The sequence below is a fragment of the Sander vitreus genome, chromosome 1 (genome assembly GCF_031162955.1).
Source record: "Sander vitreus isolate 19-12246 chromosome 1, sanVit1, whole genome shotgun sequence".
Classification (NCBI taxonomy): Eukaryota; Metazoa; Chordata; class Actinopteri; order Perciformes; family Percidae; genus Sander; species Sander vitreus.
This window is the reverse complement of record NC_135855.1, coordinates 24,927,674-24,954,177: the sequence shown is the minus strand read 5'-3', so window position 1 is coordinate 24,954,177 and position 26,504 is coordinate 24,927,674. Positions and strand designations below refer to the sequence as shown.

The following is a 26,504-nucleotide window of genomic DNA, read 5'->3' as shown; positions in this document are numbered from 1 at the left end:
ATTTCTGCATTGCTTGAGCTTGTGTACAAGTACATGTACCAACATAAGAGAGATGATGCATTAGCTGTTTTTTTTTGCCTATAATCTGCAATAGTTTACCTCTATTATGATCATCTAATTTAATGGACTTAATAGCTTAATAGTGAGGTGCAAAGGTCAGAAAAAGGTTGTTACATTATGAAAATCCAGATGATGAAACCTTAGGACAGACTGAGGCTACACTGCAGAGTAGAACATTTGTTGAGGGCAAATAACAGTTACTCTTTGCCATGATTAAACAACAGTAGGTTTTCATATATGGTATAACTTTAACACACACACCTGCTAGCCAATCAGAAGAGAGAATAAAAATATTGGTTTCAGCAAATGATACAAAACTATAATACATGCAATTACGTTCAAGTAGCTGTATGATGTCTCGATGGGTCAACAAAATGTCTTCCCACAGTCGATGATGGTTCCTTCTAACTATGACCTCGATTGTTCCCTAAACTTAACCGAGTGGTTATTATAACTATGACAATGATGGTCCCCTAACCCCTAATTTAATGATCTTTCCACTAAGTTGTTTTAGTGCCTATAGATTTTAAGGCACTAGCAAATGCTCATATGTGTTGTTCTGTAGGGCATTAACAAACAACATATTTAGTTGTTTGATTTGAAAGACTTGTTACATCAGAAGCAAGTATTTGCCATGGCCTTGGTGGTAAAGAAAATGTAAAGTATCTTAACTAGAACCCGAAAACTCGAGACTAGAGATGGTCCGATACCATTTTTTTCCTTCCCGATACCTGAACTTGCGTATCGGCCGATACCGAGTACCGATCCGACACCAGTGTGTCATATATTTTATTATGTTTTAACAGCTGTATACTACTATCTCTGTATGGATGTGATATGATATATAACAGCTGTATACTACTATCAATGTATGGATGATATGATGTATAACAGCTGTATACTACTATCTCTGTATGGATGTGATATTATTTCTATCTTTGTTGTCAGTCTGGCTCAGGTTAAACTCTTTCTGAAACATGAACAATGAACGCCCCAGAACCTTCTTTTATTCTGCAGTTTGACAGTCAGTTATAATGGAAAAACAACATAAATAAACTACTTTAACGTAGATTTTCTTTAGGGCTTTATTACGTGGTATTGGATCGGTGTATAAACTCCAGTACTTCCCGATACCGATACCAGCATTTTAGGCAGTATTGGAGCCGATACCGATACTGGTATCGGAACATCTCTACTACAAACAGGGTGCGTTTACTAGTCAACATGGCCCCCTATCCAGAGTCACAGTAAAATATGAGAAAAACATAAAGCAGAACAATCGAGAGACAACACATTGGAATAAAACCCACATCTACACAGAGAGACTGACAACAGCATGCAGTCAAGAAGAAATGGGATTACTGTGCGTTAAAACTGTGCAGTGGGATTTTTCCTCTTACCCCATCAAAAATAAGAAAACTACATTGTGTTCATGGATTGTCAATTAGGGGAGAGAGAGAGAGAGAGAGAGAGAGAGAAGAAAGAGAAACCATGGGATGTTAAGGGTGAGTGTGATCAAGATGAGAGCAGAGCAGCATTGATGGAGGAGGAGGGGAAGATGAAGAGAGCGCTGGCAGCTCCTCTCTCTCAGACACTCTCTAAGGACAGACTGAGCTAATCTACTCCCTCTTTCCCTTTCATTTAATCACTGTAGCTGTTATCTCAATTTTACTTACATTCACAATTTCTTCCTCTGAGCCTTTTTATTGTTGTAAAATGACAAGTGATGCTTCAGATACACCTACCTGCATTCAACACACAAGTGCATATAAGTAATGTACACACAGACAAAGATGATTACAACAACAAAACTGTATATTGTTTCTGATGGATTCATATGAATTATGTTATTTGTATGCCACATTAGCTACATACACCAATTTGCTCTGGTGGGGGCTTCCACACACAAAGACATATACTGTCATATGTGTCAACTGCCAGTGACCTTTCTATACGGGTTACACTGTGGTACACACCACACTATCCATTTAATATATCTGGTTCCCAGGAGGCAATATTGCAAATTAGGAGCAAGACTGCTTCATGGCAATATTGGATGTAATGTAATAAATAAATGTAATAAATATTTAGTAATGAAGTTCCTTGATTTTACCATCTGACATTATTCGATATTCCCATCTGGTTATTTTATTTATAATTTCAATATTGCATTATTTTATGTATAATATCAATATTGCAGTATACAATGCACGCACACGCACACACACACACACACACACACACACACACACACACACACACACACACACACCCTGAGGGCATCTTTATTTTTTTCCTGAGATCCCACTCAAACATGCAACGATCACACACTCTGCTACTTTAATCAATGATGTGCACAGGACAGTAGCCGATCAATAGCACATTACCAAGTAATCTGCTACTTGACATCCATTACTGCTTTGCCCAATGGTCTGCATCATTTTGATGTACTGTATGTACTGCAGGATGGTGATGCAAAGCTACAGGCCGGAGCATGAGAGGTACTAGAGTAATGACAACTCCAGGAGCTCATAAATTTATATCCTACATGCATCAAGGTTAAATCATAGCCTGAGAGCAATTTATTCAGTCGGATAAATAGAGGTACATAAGAGTTATGTGTCAGATTGCACTCATCCTACCGTATTGTAGTTTAAGTAGCCCTTTAGGTTTGATTGCAGTCACATTGTCAGAAAGTGGAGCAGAGGAGTAGTGCATTGATGGAGAGGAGCTGGGCAGCGCTGCTGCATCAATAAGGCATTGAACAGGAGCCAGGACTAGAGCTGGAGCATTACAGGCGATACATATCAGACAAAAGACATGCATCAGGGAGCAGGGGACTTAATAAAGAGTGTCCCATAGGAGAAAGATGTTTAGTTTAGTCAATCAGAATGCATCCCTCTTGTCCTCTCATAAGTGTACTCATCAGTGGTAAACTAACACTCAAATGGCAGGAGGAGGCACAGCCACCAAGCTCTTAAACAAGAGCTTATAAAGTAGAAAGGACAGAGAGAGTGAAAAATGGTGGAGTGGAGCGTTTGTTAAGAGACAAGGAGGATGGGGACAGAGAGAGGAATGAGTCAGATTCTCCTACAGCTGTCGGGGTGTGGACATTCTTGACTGATGCAGCAGGCTTGTAGGATCAGCCATGGCAGAGGCGAGGCGGGTGTAACACGGTATGGTTACTGTTTGATTAGCCAAAGAATGTCAGAGTTGGAAATAATGAGCGAGTCCCATGAATCAGCCTGTGTTTTTAGCATTATTACTAGAGAAAAGTGATGAAAAATGGACAGTTTCATCTTAGCTGGATGCGTGGTACATATTTGACAAAACTAAGTCACAAGAGTGTTTTTAAATGCTTTCTCACAAGGGACAGAAGACAGAAGTGTCTTTACAGTCTGTAGCCATTAAACATTATTATACAGAAAGGCTTTGATCACACAGCAACTGAGGAGTTTCACAAGGTTGAACAGAAGCTCTAAGAACACTAAAATACATATAAGAAAAATATCAGTGAGAGGAAACAGTGATGTTGCAGATACTGTATGAAGGAGAGGAGAGCTTACTCTAAATGACCCTGGACTGTCTAAACAAAAGATTAACATAATCTGCCTTTTAGAATCAGGTGGTTTTACAGGTGTGTGCTGTGATTAAAAGCCCAGAGAGCTTTTATAATAATTACAAATGTAGCACTCTTGGAGAACAGCATATGAATAAATGAATAATACTGTAAGTTTTGTTGTCACAGTGAAATATATATAATTTAGTCTGATCAGGTGATACATTTAGCCTCTATTTGATACAGAAATACAAAGCAAGTCTAAAAATAAGATCACAGAGCCAAAAACTCCAACCTTTGAATTTAAATCACTAGAAGACAGTATACAGTACAGTGTAATCTATGTCTGTGTGTGTGCTGCAGTAATTTCTGTATGAGTGTGCGTGCACAGTATGTGGGTGTAGGTATGTCTGCAGCAGACCATAAATATGTGCACATGTAGATATGTGTGGGTTAAGCTCGATGCGTATGTGGTATAAAAAACATGCACCCCTCAGTAGCGATGACAATGTGGCCTAATCCTCCTGGAGGCAGAGTGTTTGGAGTGGATAAGTCCAATTCTTCCACATGACTTGAGACCATTGTCACACAACTCAACATGTAACAAAATAAGCAAACAATGCCACTTTATTTTTTATTACCAACTTTGAAAAGGTTCCTTTGAATTAAAGCTTGTTGTTGGAGCTCACGACGGAGCAGGTGCTGGTTAACATTTCATCTGCCTGTCAGTGATGCAGTGCATGTACTTCTTTGAATATAAATATGTGTGGCTTCTCTCCAGGAAGGCCAACTGCTTTAGCATCAAAAGCTCATGGTCTCGCTGGGAGCAGTAATTGGAAATTTCAGAGTTCAGGTTATTTAGTGCTAATTAGCAGCATTGCAGCAGTAAGGTGACAGGTGACATCCAGGGCACTCACAGAGACCCTTCCCCCCATTACCCGTAAAGAGCTTGGCGAGCACAGATATCAAGACTCTTCCTCTAACAGGGGGAGACTATACATCAGAACCAACTTAGAGCGCAAAGTTAAAAGGTTACCCGAGGCTGCCTGGAGTAATTAATCCTTTCAGCCTTTTCAACTCTGTCAAGCCCCTGCATGGTTTCCGTGTCCTGAACTATGCTGTTGTCCTGAAATTATTGAAGAATTAAAAGCTAAAAGTCACTTTAGCTCAACTCCATGAAGGGCAAAGCAGCATGGTTACACCGAGCTAAAATTAACTTCTTTGGTCGTTACCAAAAGGAAAGTAAAAATGACAAGACACTGTCACAGAACCAAAGAGTGTGTGTGCGTGTGCGCGTCCGTCCGTGTGTGTGTGTGTGTCTGTGATTAGCTTTGTCTAGTTAGACTTTGTCATCCAGCCACGGAGCAAACAAATCCAGTTCTCTCTTCAGACAGCAAGAGAGGATCTGAACATTTAGGCAATGATGATGGCAAATAAGAAGCTGCCATTCAGAAAGGCCCTCAGAAGAGCCGTTTTAACTGTGATCGACAGCACTGAAATTTGCAGAGTCAACGTCAGACTGCAGTCTGCAATCCTCACTGGACAAAACTTTAACCTCAGCTAACATTAGCTACGCTAAGTCAACAAACTCCCTGTATCTGCCTCACTTTTATTACAATAGAGACTGAAAGAGAAATCGAAAGGGAAGAGATAGGGACGTGTTAAGGAGGGGGACAAGTATACGACAAGTATAAGACATTGTGTTTGTACAGCTCAGGCAAAAACTAAGTGAGCTGGTACTGCAGAAAAGGAGCCATTAGCAGAAGCTTAAGGACTTCCAATAGTAATGCAGCAGAACTAAATGCTCAATAGACTCTGTTTGAAGTATTTTTAAAGATATAATTAAAAAATAAAAGGTAATTATTACATACCTTCACAGATTTTGAATATGATAATGTAGTCACATTTAGTGATATAAACAGCAGAATACAAATTTGTCTACCATCAGATTATTTTTCGTTCTGTTTATATAATGCTAGTTATCCCTTTATTATCTCTGGGTGTTTTAGGTCATTATCAATGAAAAGGACTGATTGATGGCAATATTGGATTTGTATGCAATTTTTGTTGTGATTTAGCTTTGCAATTTTATAGTTTAACATTATCGGATTCACAATGGGTAGTTAAAAAAAAAATCAATACAGCAGAACCAGAGATATTGTGTTTTTGATTCAACACATTTTTCTTCCTTGACAAAGCCTGACACACACTACATTACCTACAATGCAACTCGACAGTTCGGTCAGAGATTCGGGTGTATTATGCTAGTAGTAGCTAGACTGGGTAAACCCAGCCCGATCTGCCGGCGATTTGATTTCGCCCTGCAGCTCAAGCTACAAACCTGTACGTTTATCTATCCTGCTTCCGTTACAAATTTGCGGGAACCAATCACAAACTGGCTTATCCACCTGGCGCGCTATTGGCGGGTTTAACACGATGACGATAGAGAAGTGAAGGCAAGCCGCTTTTTGTTTACATTCAACATGACGGTCACCGAAGTGCAGCAACCCGTTGATGCCGCTGTTGCTGCCGTTTTAAAAGATTTCAAAGGCAAGTTTTCTCTGAAAACGGAACAGAAACTTGCCTTGGAACAATTCCTACAAAAGAAGGATGTGTATGCCTTACTACCGACCACGGGTTTTTTTTTTTTTTTTACTACCGACCGGCTTTCGCTCTGCATCGCTCTGCAAAGTACATCAGCCAGATGGTTGGTCTGATTGGTTGAAGGACTATCCAATAGTGTACAGAGTCATTTGAACTATGCCCGTTGATCACGCCTCTTGTGCAGAGAAAATACAGAGCAGACTCCCCAGACTAATGTTCAATCTTAAAAGATTGAGCTTGGTCTGGTGATAGCCAGACTAAGTAGTAGTTACTGTAGCCTCAAATAAAGATGAGGAGCGGGTTACATACATCTGGTAAGTTAACTTCTTTCTAAGTCCACATCTCCAGATTGTTTTCATTTTCAAACCTGATGCTGACTCAAGTGTTATCACTTCACACAGCTCCCTGTGGAGCCACAAAAGGCTTTATACAACGTTTTTCACACAAGACCTATAAACAGACTCCGATGTGTAAGAACTGTGGGGTTCCCCTTTTAACAACTTCTCAATTAGGATTGGTCATCGAGAACCGATTCCTACTTGGAATCGTTTCAAAAATTACGATTCCAGTGAAATTGTTTCTTTATTGGAATCGTTTGGAATCGTTTGGAGGATTTGGTTTCCAATCTGATCATGGGTTCCAAATTTAACATGCGCAAGTTTTGGTTTCCGTAGCGGCCAGGCGCTTGTTGTGTTGCAGCCTTGGAGCACAGTAAGCGGCGCTCTAGTGTGGCTTTATTTTTTATAAGTTGAAAAAGCCTGGTAAAACTGCAACCCACCATTGAATCAAAATAAAACTTTCCTCTTATTTGTGAAATAAGCACATGACCCGTTTCAACTCCACCCCTCAAAGAATCGGAATCGAGAATCGATAAGAACCGGAATCAAAGGGAAGAATCGCAATTGGAATCAGAATTGTTAAAATCCAAACGATGCCCAACCCTATTCTCAATATACACTGATATCATGATATAAATTTACATTATATCTTGATAGAAGATTTCATCCATATCGCAAGGAATAGGTCATTTTTTACAGCATACATTTTGGTTCTTCATAGCAAGAAAATCGCAGGTGTTACTCATAACTCAACGGTTCCGTTCTATTCAAGTGTCCCAGTAATCCATGACAGCGAGCCAGCATGCAAACAAACCTTTTTCACAGCAGCAGCACGGTTGGCTTATCATAGCAGCAGGAAAAGCACAGGTGTAATTGATAATATTAATAACAACTGTGTTTGCTAAGTCCAGGGTGATGCTGGCTCGCTGGGACATGTGATGGAACCACACCATCGTTAATGAAATTTGTTTCACCTGTGCTTTTCCTGCTACAAGTCCAAATGTCTGCTGTTAAAAAAGGTCCATGAATTAAGTGAACGGAGAAGTCTAAACGTAATAAAACAGGTCATCACAGTTTAGACTGAAACAATATAAATGGAGTGTACTGTACAGTAAATCTGAAGGGAGGTGACTTTGTCACACGTGTTTGTTTGTTTGTTTGTTTGTGTATGTGTATGTGTGTGTGTGTATGTGTATGTGTATGTGTATGTGTATGTGTATGTGTGTGTGTGTGTGTGTGTGTGTGTGTGTGTCATGGAGGCCAAAGGTTAAAAAAGGTCTGGCTTGTTTTTGCTGAAGCATTCATTAGCATAAGTTGGTGCTTGTGCACAGGGCCGGAGGAAGACCAAGCCACAACTGGGTGTCCAGGGAGGACAGGGAGTACAGAGAACTTAATCAAGACTTTGTGGACTGGTGCCAGCGGAACCACCTCCAGATCAATGCTGGGAAAAGCAAGGAGCTGATGGTGGATTTCTGCCTGCCGGTGAACATCCTGGGTACAGACATCGATATGGTTAAACCATATAAGTACCTAGGTGTTCACCTGAACAATACACTGGACTGGACTGACAACACCACAGCAAAAAAAGGCCAGAGCAGACTGTATCTGCTGAGGAGACTCAGGTCTTTTGGGGTGCAGGGGGCTCTACCAAGGACATTTAATGACTGTGGTGGCATCAGCCATTCTCTATGGAGTGCTATGATAGGGCAGTGGCATCAATGTGGCAGGTAGGAAAAGACTGGACATGCTGATTAAGAAGGCCAGCTCTGTTCTTGGTTGCTCCCTTGACGCCATGGAGGTGGTGGGAGACAGGAGGATAGTGGCTAAATTATCCTCCATGATGGACGACTCCTCCCAGCCCATGCAGGACACTGTCAGCACTGAACAGCTCCTTCAGTGACAGGCTGTTGCACCCGCGCTGCGTCACAGAGAGATACCACAGGTCTTTCCTGCCTGCTGCTGTCAGACTCTACAATCTGCACTGCTCCCATTGGACCACAGGGACACAACACACACACACACACACACCAGGACTGATAAACCGTGCAATAAAAAATGTGACTGTGCAATACTGTAAATACATTTTACTATTTTAATATTTATTCTCTTATATTCATTTGTTTGTTTATCTGTGTCTTCTACTTTTCCTCCTATCCCTTGCTGCTGCAACAGTGTGAATTTCCCCATTGTGGGATTTATAAAGGGTTTTGAATTTTGAATCTTGAATCCACTTAATGATCTCTCTCTTTAAATCATCATCTGTCTTTCCATCGTGGAAGTTGATTCTGCGCAGTTGCTGGTTTCCCTCTCCTATGGGATGTTTTTTTTTTGCCTAACACTCTGGAAGAAACCTTTTATATTGAATTCACTAAATGCATATATGCAAGTTTCTAGAGAGTGACTATTATTATTTGGTATTGTGAGTGCATTCCTACACTGTATTTGTCCTGAGGGTCACTGGGGTCACTGATATTCTGTAGTACCCCTTAGGACATGCAACCACTTGTACTCACACATGCACTTTTTTAATATATACTCACACATTCATCTTCACTCCCTCTATTCTCCCCGCTAACCCCCATTACCCCTCTGTGCTGACAGAGAGCTTTTCCAGTCCAGGCCACAAAAAAGGCTCTCCTGCTGTCTCCCAAACGCTGACATGCCCAAAGACACCCCTCCCCTCCCCTCATCCTCACTCTTTTTCACTGCACTCCCTCAGTCTCTCGTTACCTGTATTGCTCCCCTTTTTATGTCATTTTGCAGCTCTCTCTGTAATACAAATTAATTTTTAGTTAGTTTTCTGTGTGTTTCTCTGTAAGGTTGCTGTCAGCTTCAATCTGGTGACAAGAGCAGCGATGAGAAGTGAGAAAAAAACACTCCACAATCCCTTAGAATCATAAATGGGAACAATGGCCACTAGACAGTATTAACAGCACACTCTCCAAAATTTGCCAAATATCAGCGGCCAGTTGATTTTTCATTAGTGTTTAACTATATGAGTATGCCAGTTCAGTGTGCTTAAGAAGCTGTGTGTGGAGTTCCTACACTCCTGGACTGGATTTGTTTCTAAGTGTTTTTAGAGATACTATGTGGTGAAAATCACTTTTGAACAGTTGTTTATATGGTTTTATTTTTCACTCTGCCTGTAGAGGCAGGTTGCCCCCCTAAGCTGACTGACTGTCTAAATGCAAGCTGGTATTGATTGTCCTTCCTCTCACAGCCCTGCTGAGGACACATTAAATGTGTTATAAGCCATTTAGGGCTCCAGGCCTCAAATCTCACCTGTCTAACTTAAAATATATTGACATATTGTGCTCCGACAAACTTTTTATTTTTTTACGTAGCCTCTAGGTGTGTACGGATACCTGAGCTGTGTGTGTGTGTGTGTGTGTGTGTGTGTGTTTTATGCACAGTATACCCTCTCCGTTCTGTGCTGAACACTAGGGAGCATGTGTCAATGTATGGTTGTGTTGGGTATATGCAAAGACATTGAATCTGTGTGTGCTTCTGAGTGTATGTGTGGTTTGTGTGTGTGTGTGTGTGTGTGTGTGTGTGTGTGTGTACAGAGAGCAGACTCGTCCTCTTGCTGCCCCGGGGACTCAGAGCCCATTTCCTGTTGTGCAGTGTGATAAGTTTCCCTGTCAGATCCTCCCAACACTACTATATTTCTGATAAGCTCCACTGCTAGTTTTCCCGACCTCTGGCACTGAGATCAATTTGAGATTGATTCAGAATGCCCTGCTGGGCCGAGCTGGAAGATCAATTTGAGATGGATTGTTCACGCCAGGGGGGCAATGACACGCAGTGCAGTGCTCACTTGCTTTCCCTCCTTTGCTTTCTTCACCCCTCACACTCCCCAACTGTTATTTCTTTCTCTCTCTGCATTTTTCTCTCCTATCTACTCCTCTCTCTTTCAGTTGTTTCACACTGTACTGTTGTAATGTTGCTCTGTATTACACCCTGCGTGTCTTTTGCATCAATCCTTATTCATGCCTCCTTTTCTCCCTCTCCCATCTTCTCTTACTTTTCTCTTCCCAGTGGCGGGTAGGCAACAGGGATAGAGATGACTTCATTAGCAGAGGGACCAACCCCTGTAGAGTGATAAGCCTGCAGGACAGGAGAGATAACTCATCTGGCTGGGTAATGCAAATATATGGATAGAAACACACACACACACACACACACACACACACACACACACACACACACATTTTTTTTTCTCAGTTATGCGATCATGGTCATTATTGCCATCATGCCCTGAGCCATTGGTGTCACCGCCGCGGACACATGACCTTTCTCTACAGATTATCATGTCTACAGCATCCATATCACTCTCTCCCTCTTTTCCTCATACCCCTCTCACTCTATCTACCCGTCTCCTATCTTCATTGGTTCTCTGCTGCCTTAAAAGCTATGGCAGTGGACCTTAAACGAGCTGATCCACTCTCCTCTCTTCTCTACACAGAGTGACCTTTTTACCCTGCACTACTGCCAACTCTGACTGCACTGACCTTTACCTAACAGTACACCCCCCGTCATCTTTCCGAGGAATGGACTGCAGACAGCACATTGTTTGTGCATCCACGCAGAGAGAAAGCTGACAAAGAACAGAAGGAAAAGCTAGACAGAAAAATGAAAATAGCTGTGACACTGTAAAACTGATGTGGAAATGGAAGGAGAAGGTACAGAGGGCTTTGATGAATAGTTAGTGGGCTGTTTCTTTTTTTGCCACAGCACAAGCAAAAGCTGGCCTTAGCTATACACTTTCTTGCCAATGGTGGCAAATTGCTCACTCAGAAATGAGGTGTGAGGATGCTGGGTTTGGTATGCTTCAAATGAACTAGTGTGTACCAAGTGTCATCCCAATACGTCTAAAGGCAAGTGTTTATAGCTGTTCCAAATTACCACATTCGAAGGCGGAGTAAGATGCGATGAATTGTACAAATGGAGATACAGGCACACACTGTGAACTAAAACAAAAAGAGACAGAAGTAGTTGTAAGGATAAAAAAAAAAAGAGAGCTTGAGAGACACGTTTACATCCTGCCTACTTTCTCACCACCGCACATCTGATCAGTGGCTGTGTCAAGTGGACACATTGATCAGCTTGTTGGTTTTGGAAAATTACAACAAATTGTCATAATCAGCCCCCTCAATGCTAATGTTAGAAAGGTGTGTGGGGGGTAAAATTATAGATTTATGTGATACAACACAAAATCTTGCTGTATTGAGCTGGGAGTGAGCCAGGGTCTTAAACATGCACCAAGCAACAGATTTTATGCTTGCTCTACGGTCACTGACCTGATTGGTCGCATAGTGACATGGCTAGAAAAACATTGCCACTCCCAACCATAACACTGACACACAGGCCTGGAAATCTCTCTGCACTTTATTTAACTTCATTCCACTGAGATACAGACAAGCAGAACACTCTTGCTATTTGTAAAGAGAAACTAAATGGGGAAAAATTCATCACTGTGAACTGGAGTGCTTTTCAATATACAACAAATGAACAACCAAAACCAAAGTCATGTTGCAGTAGGTGATTTGTTTATTCTATCTGTATTTTGCCTTGTTTTCCTTTATTAGATGATTTTCTGAATCATAAACTATCAAATAACAAATACATGCTTTAATGACTTCTAGCTAAGTCAGCAAACACAGGACATCTACTATATCCTTTAAAGTGCCCATATTATGAAATAAAATCACTTTTTCTGGGATTTGGGGTGTTATTGTCTCTGGTGCTTCCAAACGCATACAAACTTTGAAAAAAAACCCATCCATGCTGTTTTGAGTGGGAAACGGTTTCTGAATGTGTCCTCCCTTCAGTCTCCGGGTGAGCTGTTCAAAATCTGCACGACTTTCTACGTCACTAGACGAGACGAGGGGGCTAACCGTTAGCATGCTAGCGCTAGCATGCTAGCTCGTTCTCAATGGCAAAACACTGCTACAACACACACAAATTCACCCTAATCTACAAAATAAATTGTATAGAACTACTTACATGTCCCTGTTCTGCAGGTATTCCACGCAAAGTTGGAAGTGCGCCCCGGCTAATCCTGCCTTGTACTAGACCTGTTCGAGTCGTGATTCACTCGGATCTTTAACCCGAGTCTTTAAATTGACTCACGAATCGCGAGTCTCTAGTATCATTAACCCGGTTCAGTTGAGTCCTACTACAATTCAATCTAAAATGATAACAGCGCCACACACAAACCTCTTGCAACATTAGCTTCTACTATGCTAGCCATCTTAGCTGCAAAAAGCTTTATAACTTACAATTTCGTAGGCAACAGCAACTCCACAAGTCAACTCAAGCGCCTGAGTGAGCAGAGAGACAGTCCCGACCCGCAGACTCAGAGCCGGAAGCTCGCAGACCGTAGGATTCACTCGAGAACTCACGAGTCAACGAGGGCTTGTGAGTTGTCGGGTGATTCATGAGTTGTCGGGTGATTCATGAGTTGTCGGGTGATTCATGAGTTGTCGGGCGAATCAGCCGGCTATATGAGTGGATCTGATTCAGACGAGCGAGTGAAGTCTCTCCTTGAGCTCAGAGTAAAGCAAATCCACAACAAAAGCCATTCTTTCACTTCTGAAATAACAAAAAATGATCTGCATGTAGCCTAGCTAGGCCTACTGTAGGTTTTGGTGTATGAATGTAGTATGTTAAATGCAATTAGGTCGAGCAGACAGTCCAAAACATTACAAGCTCACCTCGGCTCGGCTGGCTCGCCGACAACTCACGAGTCCTCGATGACTCCTGAGTTGTTGATGACTCGTGAGTTCTCGTGGGAGTCAGTCAATCCCGCGCTTCAGCCGAATCAGCCGGCTACGTTGTTATGAGTGGATCTGATTCAGACGAGCGAGCATAGCGAGTGAGTGAAGTCTCTCCTCGAGCTCAGGGTAATGCAAATCCACAACAGAAGCCATTCTTTCACTTCTGAAATAGCATACAATGTTCTGCACGTAGCCTAGCTAGGCCTACTGTAGGTTTGGTGTATAAATGTAGTATATTAAAATGCAATTAGGGCGAGCAGATAGTCCGTAAGCTCACCTCGCCACGTTTTTTTTTGTCTTCAAAAAACTTTATTATTCAAGTACAGATACACATACACATTGAAAACATTAAATGCATGCATACATACATGAAAAAGGGGCGCATGGAATTTACATTAAAGAGGTTGTAAGTCATTGTGAATGTTCAGAGTCCGGATGGCTTTCTTATTTGTCAGTCCTATTAAAGTTTCAAAATATAATTTCATGTCATTTTTAAATGAATATTCGGTTTTCATTCAGACCCTTTACATTTATGGATATAATTTTTTTCCAAATCAAATTAAAAGATTCTAAATGAAAACATGGCATTTTATCCAAATCAAAAGCTCGCCTTGGATGTAGCATACAATACTGACTCAAGTGACTCAAGTGACTCGCACAACCCGGATCAGTTTAGTGAGTGACTCAGAATAAACCGAATCCTTAAAAAGAATCGAGTTTGCCAGGCCTACCTTGTACAGGCCGAAGTTGGAGCTAGCTCATGTAATCCTTACCTAGCTACTGCACATGTGCGACTGACAACAGGGATGTTACAGAAGTTAAGAGGTCTCACTCTGTAGCTAAAACAGAAACCTGACAGCGTGTGAAAGGAGGAGCTGCAGCAATGTGCAGTAGAACAAAAATATGGTGTTTTTTGAAAATTAAACCATGTAAACCTATACTGGTACAACCTCAAAATAAAATTATGAACCTGAAAATGAGCATAATATGGCCACTTTAAGGAAATGAATGTGGTAGCCTGCAGGATGGTTATTGTACAATTCACAGAGCCACACAGGCCCAGGTATGAGCTCACACTAGACTTTTGCATGGATCAGGAGCAACCTGTGATCATCATAACCCAATATCCACACTGGGAAAAGGGTAGAGGGAGAGAGTAAGTCAACACTATGTTGCATCTTTTTTACATACTTTTATTTAAGCGTTTTTACAAGCAACATGCTATTTTCCCCTTAACAACACATACATATGAGTTATTATCTGCCAGTCAGTGTCCCTGCACATTATCCAACCCCCTCTTTTTAAATTATGTTTAAAACTGTCATTATTTTAATAAATGATGGGGATGCTGTGCATACAGATATAGCTGTGGGTGGGTGTCATAACAGCTGGCAGTCAGCTGTGTTGTGACAATCAGAGTGATGTCACAGAAATATGTCTAGCAGAAAGAGGTCGTTCATAAAAATGGGTGAACTTCAACATTGCTTTCCTAACTGCAGATTGCCTCCATTTGCCCTTTGCTTTTTCCCGGCTCGTGGTGGATTTTACAGATGTAACCAGCTGAGCCTCAGGCTAGAGACACATATACAATCTGACAAAATAAGTGACAAGTGTTGCATGGGAACAAATGAGATGAAGAAGGACATGACTAAAAATACACTCAGTAAAACAAGCTGCATACTGTAGCGTTTTACTGATCTATTCCCAATGCTGCCATACTGCCTCTAAAAAAATATTAAATGATAATTCTGGTTTATTACAACCTCTGTATTTATTTTCATAGTTTTTGTCATTTTATGGCCACATTACACTCACCAAACTAACAGCTGAGCTGTAGTTATAACTATAACAAAGTCTGATAAGGTAAGCCATGCACAACTACAGTAAGGCATGAGTCAAATTTGAAACAGGAAGTCGGTCTGTAAACGGTGATGGATGTTTGCATCCCTAACAGTTTGGATTTTACCTTACATCTTTGTCTTCTTTTCCAAATAAGTTTGACTTATTTGTTTTTTGTTTTAAAAACGGCATGATAGGTCAAACTGTTAATTCTTCTTGTCCGATCTGACTACTTTTTTAGTTATTATAGCAATTGATGTGATGAATACAATAACCATAACTAATAAAAATGATGTCCAAAACCATAACAATAAAGACCCAAGTTGTAATAAACCAGAATTGTCTTTTTAGTTGCACTAGCCCACTTACAGTATGTGACCCATTTCCTGTCATGCTATTTCCCATCAATATCTGCCATCAGATTAACCTTTAAGTTACTGTTAATCACACAAAACAGATAGGACATCATTACCCACTGCTCCTGGCAACTGCAGACTTCATACCCTAATGCCTCCACCTCTCCTGCCCCAGTTAGTCTCTTTGAGCCTATATGACACATGGGCCGACTACATCGTTTCCATCCTAACTTAAACTCCTTTATGACCAGCCCTTCTGATAATTAAAACAGATGAGAGAATATTAAAAGAGTGCAGCGCATGGAGAAAGCAGACGGAAATACCAGAGACCAGATGCTCAGTACGCTCTGCCACTTGGTGTTCAGGCCAGTCCCCTCTTCACTGAGAAGCAAAATGGAGCAGATAATAAAATGAGCAATAATTATCTTTACACAGGCCGGATATTTCCACAGTGAAACAGGGTGGAGAGACAAAAAAACTGCTTAACTACAGCAGTCTTTTGTCCTGGTTAACCCATATAGCTATTTAAGTCATTATATAATTGCACACACACACACACACACACACACACACACACACACACACACACACACACACACACACACACACACACACACACACACACACAGGGGCCCTTCTTCTGGCACCTGAGCCTCCTTAAAAAGGCCACACAGTACAGTGAGCTTTTGTAGTAGTGCACTGGAGCACACAGAGGCCACGGCTGCAGCATCTGGGTTGTGAAATGCTAGCCTCTCTCTACCCCATCCCTTCTTCCACAGCTGGGACTCGCCAAGCTAAAGGGGACCTGTGATAGTCAGAAGGACGATAAATTATAACAAAACCCTTATGTTGTCAGGGAGCAAATGGCCTGGGGGGAGACTTATGCCAGAGTGGCAGTGGGAGGAGAGGAAGTGGATGGGGGGGGGGGTACATTGAGAAAAAATAAAAAAGCTTTTATTGAGTTTAACTATAGATTTTATTTATTGACCTAAATAATCCAACTTTCTAGCAATAGTAAAATGCTGGAAACCCGCATGGTGTTTCACGAACAGATTACATTGCTTTAGCGTCTTAGACACGAGTTGGAAAGTTTGTTCACAAAGTAATCTAGGCCACAGGCAGTAGTGTTTGTTGGCCAGCGCTGTGAGAACAGCGGGAGGAGGGAGGAGACGGGGCACACTGCTGCCAGCAGCATAGAGCAGGATTATTGGGAGTTTGGACAGAGAGAATTTTGGTGCCTGTCTCGCCATTATTTACATTTGTGACTTCAGCTGCATTGTAGTATCCGTTACTGGGAAATGATCATGCATATTGGCTTGTCTTATAATTTATTTATCTTTTCCTTAGAACTCAAAATCCATATAGTGCTATGCAGGGAAAGGGACAAACACATTTAGATGCTGCCTTCCAATGAACATGAGAGCAAAACCAATTTAAGAACCTTTTGCAGTTTCACATGTGCACATGAATGTTTTTAGCAATGCTAGCAGCATAGCTAGGGATGGCATGTCGGTTTGATGGCCCACTTTGGTCCAGACTGAAATATCTCAACAATTAGCAAATGGATTACATTGAAATTGTGTACAGACATTCATGGTGCATAGACGATGAATGACTTTGGTGATCTACTGACTTTTCTTCTAGGGCCTCCATGAGGTTGTAATTTGTGTTTTTGTTGACATCTTTCAAGATCTATTGGATAGATTGTCATAAGGTTTGTACACTCATTCATGTTGACCTTAGGATGATTAATAATAACTTTAGACTTAATAGACTTTTCATCTATAGCGCCACCATCAGTTCAAAATTCTATTAATATAACAGCATTCCTACCAGCGACTGCTGCACCATGTTAGACTAAGAATAGTACAGCCTCACAGAGCTAGGGGCGGGAATCACCAGAGGCCTCACGATACAATATCATCCCGATCCTTATGTCACGATACGATATTATTGCGATTTTAAACATATTGCAATATTCTGCGATATATTGCAATTTATTACCTTTTTTCCAATTTCAGTTTTTTCCCAATTTCAAATGATGTCCCCAAAAGGAAACTTTGTCAACATCTGTTTTATCTAAAAAGATAAATTTCTCTGTTTGTTCATCTCACTTACATTTTAAAAATGGGATTGTCAAACAGACAAACTGACCAACACATATACAGTATAATAAAAGATTGATTCTCGGCGTCTGTGTATCGATACAGTATTGCCACGGAAAATATTGCGATACTATGCTGTATCGATTTTTCCCCCAACCCCTACACAGAGCCGCTAACATGGCTGTAAACGTTTAGTTTTGCTTTTCTGTTTTTCTGTGTGTGTACAGGCTGGACAGGTTCTCAGCTTGGTTTACTTGATTGAATGTGACCATTAACCTGAAATGGCCACAGAGCACCAACTTTAAATTCATGTCATCGCAGTCTTTATCAGGGCTGCTACCTCAGGTGCGTCCATTTGTGGTTAGTCATTTTGCATGTATGTGTGTGTGTGTTGTATGACTAACCTCATTAATGCATGGCTACACAGTGTTGAATAACTACGTGGTGGAATGGGCAAATAACGTTTGGGGGTTTAAGGGTTATTCAGAGATGGTCAGAGGGAGTGGAGGAGGGTGCACATGGAAGAGAGCTGGATTAACTGTTTTGAAGGACACGCTGGGGACATAATATATAATGTCCCATACTGCAATACACATACTACTGTATGCTATGATGAAACCAGCACAGAGACAGGATATGGTGCTGCCAGGAATGAACATTTTCAAACATATGTGGAGTCCCATTTATGCAGAATAATAATGAGATTTGCTGATTTGGCCTGGGACAAACAAGTTGGCATCAATAATATTACATCTGTTAATATGCATTTCCTATTCTTGTTTGTATTCCCAACCTATTTTGCATTCTGGTGTCCTATGTGGATGCCCTGCAAAGTATTTCAATATTTTTTATCATGTTCACCCCAGTTGCTTTAATGTGAGTATCTCAACTCTCACTATTTCCATTGTCAGCAAAAAGCCTGTTGTGCCTGTATTGGTGCAGCTATTCACAGTAATTTCATTATTATATTATTTTTAGGGCTGTCAAACAATTCATTTTTTCTTAATCGCGATTAATCGCTGAATTTCTATAGTTAATAAAAAATGTTTTATCACATGATTAAAATTCTATTATTTTGCATTTCAGAACTGTTTTTAAGTACATATTAACAATGGAAAGCAATTCTTACCAGTGTATCTTGATTGGGAATCAAATGAATGCAAAGAAAGTTACTTTATGAACTTGACTTTTAAGATTTGTATTTTGTAACTTTATTTGCAATGCCCCATGTCTCTGCAACTCCGCTGAAGTGCTCGGCACATGTTTCAGCATAGTGTCGTTCTTCTTTATGTCGAATCGTTAAGGCAAACGAGTGCAAAGTCCAACCAGAGTCAATATAGTGTGCAGTAACTCCTAAATAATTTTGATTACTCACTGACGTCCAGTGATCACCGGTTAATGAGACAGCGTTTGCACTTTGCAGCTGTTCCAGTTTGGCTGCTTTCTCCGTGTCGTACAGGCTGTGTATGCGTGAAAACTACTGTCCCCCTCGACGGTAATGAGACGGGTCAGAACATGCCAACCGTAGTACGACTTTAAGACCCGAGTCTTCTACGATGCTGATAGGTCTGCAGTTAGTTGCCACCCATTTCGCAAGAGCTGTAGTAATATTTTTGGATTTGGTTTCATCAACAGGTCGGCAAGTAGCACTCTCCAAAATAGTGCTTTGCTTGAGCCTGCTAGCATCAACCTGAGTCATGTTAACTGTACTGTGCTTAGCTCGTAGGTGGTAGTTCAAGCTTGACGTGCTTCGGTGATATTTTAATTCGGCTTTACACAATGTGCATATGTCTTTCGACTTGTCTACTGAGCCGTCCGGGAGTTTTGGAAAATAAAAAGTGCCACTCAGAATTGTGTTTTCTGCTGTCTTTCTCCATCATGCCTGCAGCCTGCAGCAGCAGGTTGTGTTACGAGGAAGTATGGCAGCTTGATGATAGTTTACTTGATGAAGTAAAGGTGCGGCAAAGGGTCAAAATAGTAGCCTAGCTAGATTCTAGTGATTTTAGAACAGCTAAGGGGCGTTGTTAGGCACAACGCGAAGCCAAGTGAAGTGTAAAATAAATTAATAAATGGTGGCATGTGATTAAAAAAAATTAACGCGTTATGCTCGGCCCTTAATTGCATCGCGATTAACGCGTTAATGCTGACAGCCCTAATTATTTTGCATCTTTGGAAGTGGAACAAAAAATATGTTTTCAGGAACCCAATAAATATTGACCTGTTTTGCAATAATGGTGTCTCCCTTGTCTTTTCTGATTATGTGATGTTTTCTAAGGGCGTTGCTTATTGTTTCCTTGTCCATTGCTGTGTGAAGGACGATATATGGACTTCCAGAGGACATGTAGGAGAAAATGCAATGTCAGAATAAGTGTGGTAAAAGCTCAACCTTCACACAAACGTCAGAGTACTTAGAAGATCTTAAGCGAGAAAGAGATGCAGTTAAAGGAGAGAGTTGGAGGTAAGAGTAATGAAGGCATTAATGAATTTAAACAAGCCCACACACTGTCGTCTTTCCCACTGCCCTCCATTCCCTTCGCCGCCTATCTTTGCACACAATGTTAGTGTAGCTCCACAGCGCTGTATTGAACCGCCAGCTATAAACAGTAATCAGCTTCAGTCATATGTGTGCACTACATCAACAGAGAGATTAAAACATTGACGGATGGAGACAGCACCTCTGGCTAAAATCAATAGCAGCTTACATACACAGCTGGTATGAAGCTAATAATAATAATGCTGCATTGATTGCAACACCGAGGTGCAGCCATTGAGTTACAGATAAAGGGTTGCAGCAAATAATAGAGTGCATGATTATCTCAGAGTGTGTGGGGGCAGGAGTGTGTGTGTATGTGTGTATGTGTGTGCGTGCATGCGTGCGTGTGTGTGAAAGGGGAGGTCCTACTCACCCATAAATGGTATTGCTGGCTCTCTTACTCGCTGCCCTGGAGCGGCTGGACTTCAACTCTCCACTCATGCTCATGTCTGCATGGAAGAGCAACCAATTAACTTTGTACTGATACAGTTAAGAGCATCATAACACAACACAGCAGGGGTACAAAGCCCAGAAAAGAATATACACTAACCTGCAAACCCTCCACATTGTCTGGTCATGTTTATCCTACACTTGAGTTTCATCTTTATTTGAGCAAAATTTACCTAAACTCTTGTAGTTGTCATCATGTAACATGATAATGACTAAAGGGCCGGCTAAGACCGACTGTGGCTGTTTTTCACATACATCTATCATTCATCACTCTTCTTTGATTGCTTCTGCCACTACGAGCCAGCTGTTCACCTCCATTTGTGTCTCAGGTCTGCAAGTGTGCATCAGAAACCTGGTGCAGCTTTAGACTTGTCTCAAAAGCCACACCCAATCTCTTGTGGTCTGTTTTCGTATGTCTCTCCTGCAAACACCTCTGCAGACACGTTCCAATGGGCCAATTAACCACGAGCCACCTTGATTACAGGATATGCCAACAGCTCACTGCTCATGTTGCTCAGCAGTTATTTACCAAAGGTGAATGTAAAAGAGAGAAAAAAGTGAAAGAGCAAAAAGAGGAGGAGAGGAGGCCAGTCTGACATGGACAGATGGGTGGTGAATGGAGTGTGACTGGGCCAGCTGCACATACACTCACACAGCGTGACTGTCAAATGGCTGGAAGCTACAATTAATTAAGTATGGGTTTGAATGTGTGGAAAGAAATTTAGACATGTGTATGCCTTTACCTCCAACAGCAGGCAGTTTTAGTCAAACAGTGACCTGCTGGATGGCTTTTCTGCAGCCAACTCTGCTGGTTAGGAACTGGCCCCTGCTGCTGACACCTTAACTGTTACTTGCCTGAGCCGTGCATACATCCACACCCAGAAAACTATGACTGTGTTGTTGATATGAGGAATATATAGACCCAAAGATATGTTGTAAATACCTAAAAATGCATTAAAGTGGCAATATTTGGGGGAATAGTACTGGCATTTCAAAAGATATGTGAAAAATATGATAAATGTGTTTTTTTGGAAATGCCCAAACAAGTAGAGGCATTAATATTTAATTTCACTCAGGAAAACAGTTATTTCAACTATTTTATAAAGTTGTAATGTAGTCTCTAAGACCAGAAAATGACTCAATTTACTATATTATTACAAATATTATTGTAACTCACTCTGATTACTAGTTTCATGTCATGCTGCCCACCTCTACTGGATATGGCATACTTTTTATGCGCCAGTGTAATATTTTCATGTGACAGTAACTACATATTTCTCCACTAAGGCGACAAAAGACAAGAACAATGTGTATCACAAACAAATCTTTAAAAACATGCTGGACAGTTCCTCGTCTTCACATTTTGGGGTAGAAGTGATTGTAGGGCAGAAGGAAAGAAAACTGAGTTTTATAATGCATTTGCTGAGCAACATGACGACTGTATGATTGACTGCATGAATAAGCCATTACACAGGAAGACGGGATGATGCTGCTGAGCACAGTTGTCTTGCTCTACGGGAGTAAAACCTCAGGAGGTAATCAGACAGTTATTTGGTAAACAAAATCCTATGTGCTACAATTAGCTTCTCTAGTGCAGACTTCACACTCACACACACGCACGCTAGCAAACAACCATACATCTACATTGTAAATTGCAATTTGTTGTGGTGATTTTTTGTTTTGAGGTTTGATCAACTTCATTTGCTTTTTTTATTTAATGAAAAATGTTTTTTTTTTTTTATGTATTTAATATATAAAAGATGCTAAATAGGGGGTGTTAAAGTAAAGTGTTACCAACATCTGATCTTTTGTTCCTCATCTATGACTTTATTTCAATTATTCTTTTAAAAGGTGGAGGCTAAGATTCTAATCCAATACACTTTGTCAAATTTAGAGAATATCTCCTCACAGTCTGCTGGCTGTCTGTTCTGTGTGCGCACTGTAAAAAAAAAAAAAATCTGTTGTTCATTCACAGCCATGGCTCTGTAAATGGGAAACAAACAAAGCAGCTTGGACTGAGCCACACAGCTCTATTCGGTTTGTGCTTGTGCACAGAACAGGGAAAAGGCCATGGAGGTATAAAGAAAAAGAAAATTGCAGACTCCACCTTAATTTTAATATTATTTACTTTATTTTTCCTTAGTAGAGTTTTAGTTAGGTGAAAGGTTGAAAAAAAAAGGGAGGAAAGGACATTTGATTCTAACATAAATAAATCATTAAAAAACGATTGATCGTTGGAACAGCAACATACAAATGACAGCATGGAGTAGTATAGAGAACTGATTACAGTGGTATGCATCAAAGACAATTATTGTATGTTATATTGTATATCACAAAATTGTCTGTATGGGGACAGTATTATAATAATGGGCGGCATGTAATGATAACATTGTATGGGAAGCCATTACTCTCACTACAGGTCAGCTGAATAAGGGGCAAACCCAAGAGACTCCAGTACAGGGAGATCATACAGTAGCATAAAAGGCAGCATGTTTGTAAAATAGGACCAAAGGGCACCAGAGGACACAATCAAGGTCACACGTGATCAGCCATAATGAGTTAGAAAGCGTCCGCCTCTGCCACGGTCTACAGTCTGTCACTGTGCTTTGTACCAACGGATGTCAGGCTGAGTGCCAGACTGTCGCTTCATACCAGGCCAAAGTGAGAGCCGGCTTAATCACAGTAACTGGAAACGAAATAACACAGCAACAATGAGAAAAGGCTTTTCTTATTCTAAATGATTCTGAATCTCCAGAGGAGGCAGGAGACCGGACGGCCTTTGAAGACCCCAGTCAGTCAGCATCCCCCCTACTGAAGTGTCCTTGAGTTCTCCACCAGCTCCAGGAAAGCTGCTATGTCTGAACCTCCCTGCATACACTGAAAAGACAACCTCTCTATCTATCAGGATCAATTAGGAATTGTATTCATCTTTTTTACATCACTGCTTTTAATTATGCTTCAGGTGATTCATGTATGCAACCGTAAAACTCAAGAACAAAACATCAAGGACTCTGCTGAAAGACTGGGGGAATTCGTGTACAGCATGCATTTTATGTTCACAGACCTTGTCTGGCAAGCAGCCTCATCACACACACACACACACACAGAAAATAGTTAACATTGTAATGCGGCACAAGAAGATTTAATTTACTATGGTATGTTCTATCAATCTGTGCACTTTGAAGTCACTGATGTGTGGGAGATAGGATATACAGTATAACATGATCAGATAAAAATGTCGCCCCATTTTCCTTTCATTATTCTTTCTTCCTGATTCATGCAATGGTTGAACCACATCCTTAATTTAAAAAAATATTTTTTTTTTTAGTTAATCTCTAAATCACACAATTGATTTCAGAACAGAGCACAAATACACGAGCCAATGACAAATATTTTCAGTGGTACTTCAATCTAACAAAAAACAACATTTTGCAATGCTCACAAACATTCCACCCAAAAAGATAAAAAATGAAGCAATTATGACTGAATGCCTTTCAACACTGCAACAATCATTTAAACTAGCGCAACTGGGACTGCAAAATTGATTTCACTATAACTGGCTTTGGCAGATTTAAGAAACTGACATACCTTGATAAAAAATGAAGCTGCAGTAAGATATATTTTCTTTTCTTTTTTTGGATTGTACATTTCCGTTTATTACTGCCACTTCTTTCAATCGAATTGGTAATGATATTGCTAAAACCTATAACTTTCTGATTATTGTATTTAGAACAAAGTTGTCAAGATTAAACACTATTTGCAATAAAGCAGCAGAAAGAGACACATAAACCATACATTCGTCCACCTGAGTTTGTTCCATCCTTTAAATGACAAAGGTTGTTTGCCTTGTATTTAGACTTAAACTTCCATTTAATTAGATAATCTGTATGCTCTGTTATCAAACTTTCTATTTGCACCCTGCTGTGCATTATGCTGATGTTTAATACATTTTATAGATTAGAAAAGAGGCCATTCTTGGCTTATTTTCACTTTAATACACACACATCTTTTTAGCCCTTAGTTGCCTCAAAGTGTATTAATCAGGCCACAGTTTGGCACCCTACATATGAAGAGGAGGTAGTCTGTCAAAATATGGACCTCACGATAGGCTCTGCACTCTGTCATGCTGCATCCTCTTTATTTCTTGCACTGCGAATGACCTCAGGTCTGAACCAAGCGGCAACCATGAAGCTTTAGTTTCCACTCTCAGGGCTAAATGCAGTCAACTGTTGAGTCTTTGTAAATTATAGAGTGTGGTCTAGACCTACTCTATCTGTAAAGTGTCTTGAGATATTTCTTGTTATTATTTGATACTATTAATAAAATTGAATTTGAATGAATTTACTTGAATTGAATTAATAAATAAAGCAAAGCAGATAGAAAAGATAGGGAAGGTTGATGTAAATAGGTGGCATGTTGAGAGCTGTGCTGTGAGCCAGGAAGATGGATCTGTACACCACAGTAGCGAAAAAGGAGGTGGATGAAAGCTCTTGCATTACAGTGACTATACATGATCGGAGTTATACACCCTGAAAAGATCCCACATCATGGAAAACCACAGAGAGACAGCCTAAAATGAGTTTCACTTTTGCTGTAGAGTCTTTCATCCTGTATTGAACTCTACAGAAGACTTCACTTTCCCAACAGACGCATATCTTTTTGAGTAGAGTGCTGTTTCTGAACTAGTGTGGAAGTTGCGAGAAGATGTAGCAGCTCAGATTAGGAATTGTTCACAAACGAGATGCACTATTCATTCAACAGCTGGGGGGGGAACGCATGCTTTAGTCCATCACTAGACATAATTAAACCTTCAGGCGTTTCTGTTTCACAAGCATTTATGCACAGAGAGCAACTGCTGACCTTGCCAATGTGAGAGGTTTGATCATATGTACCTGCACAGTTTTGGTGAAGTTGTCAGAGATACCTCTTAATGCATCACAATGTTGACATCCTAACCTCAAACATCCCACAGATCCTTTTTCAAAACCGCCATCTGATTGGATCAGTGGGTAGGTACGGAGAAAGACAGAAAAACAGATCTGAGACAAAAGTAAAAAGGAACCTGGGATTCGGACTATCAAACACAGGCTGATTCTATGAACAGAGGGAAAGGCAGAAAATAAGAGGGTAGGAAATAAACATTTAAAAGCACAGTGGAAAATATTGCCTTTCAGAAACACAGTGCTGCATGCAAACATCCACTTACACATGCATAAACACACATTCATAGGGATAAACCCCCATATACTCACATCTTGGGCTGAACAGGGTCATATCAGGGATGCAAAACAACCAGGAAACTGAGAGTGGAGAAGCTAGCCGAGGATTTATTTGCTTCTCTCTTACAACTCTCTCTTGTTACGTCCTTACTCTTGCTGTGCGTGTGCGCGCGCGCGTGCGTGTGTGTGTGTGTGTGTGTGTGTGTGCGCGCGCTCTGACTGCGTTTGGCTAACTGCTGCGATACTACTGAGTCAGTGTGACAAACCCGCTGGAGAAGCACCAATGGAATGTACCAAATGTTTTCCAAAGTCAGGGGTGGATAGGGGGGCACTGGGCTGTTCCATTAGCAGGAGAACTGGCAGGAGGATTGGATGAGTGTGCAGCTGGTTTCCCCTCAGCAACAGGAGCTAGGCTGGAGCTCAGGGCTCACAGATTCTTGCCAGGCGAAGAGGAAGCCGGTGTGTGTGTGTGTGTGTGTGTGTGTGTGTGTGTGTGTGTGTGTGTGCGTGTGTGCGTGTGCGTGTGTGTGTGTGTGTGTGTGCGCGTGTGTGTGTGCGTGTGTGTGTGTGTGTGTGTGTGTGTGTGTGTGTGTCTTTTATACACATGTCAAAGAGCAGGGACCTCAAGCCACCTGTGCAAAAGTTTGCACTGACAATGTACT

At 40.9% G+C, this 26,504-nt stretch overlaps 1 protein-coding gene across 1 annotated transcript in view; it reads right to left on the bottom strand.

Annotated features, from left to right (window-relative positions):
• LOC144517711 (heterogeneous nuclear ribonucleoprotein C-like 1) overlaps positions 1-26,099 on the bottom strand; it is a 48,222-nt gene extending 22,123 nt beyond the window's left edge. Inside the window, exons 1-2 of the mRNA XM_078249842.1 lie at positions 25,876-26,099; positions 20,547-20,622 (exon numbers count right to left, since the gene is read on the bottom strand). Of these exons, the coding sequence (XP_078105968.1) occupies positions 20,547-20,622; positions 25,876-25,897 (98 nt within the window). The 5' untranslated portion in view covers positions 25,898-26,099. The remainder of the gene's footprint in view (positions 1-20,546; positions 20,623-25,875) is intronic.
• Between the last annotated feature and the right edge of the window lie 405 nt (positions 26,100-26,504).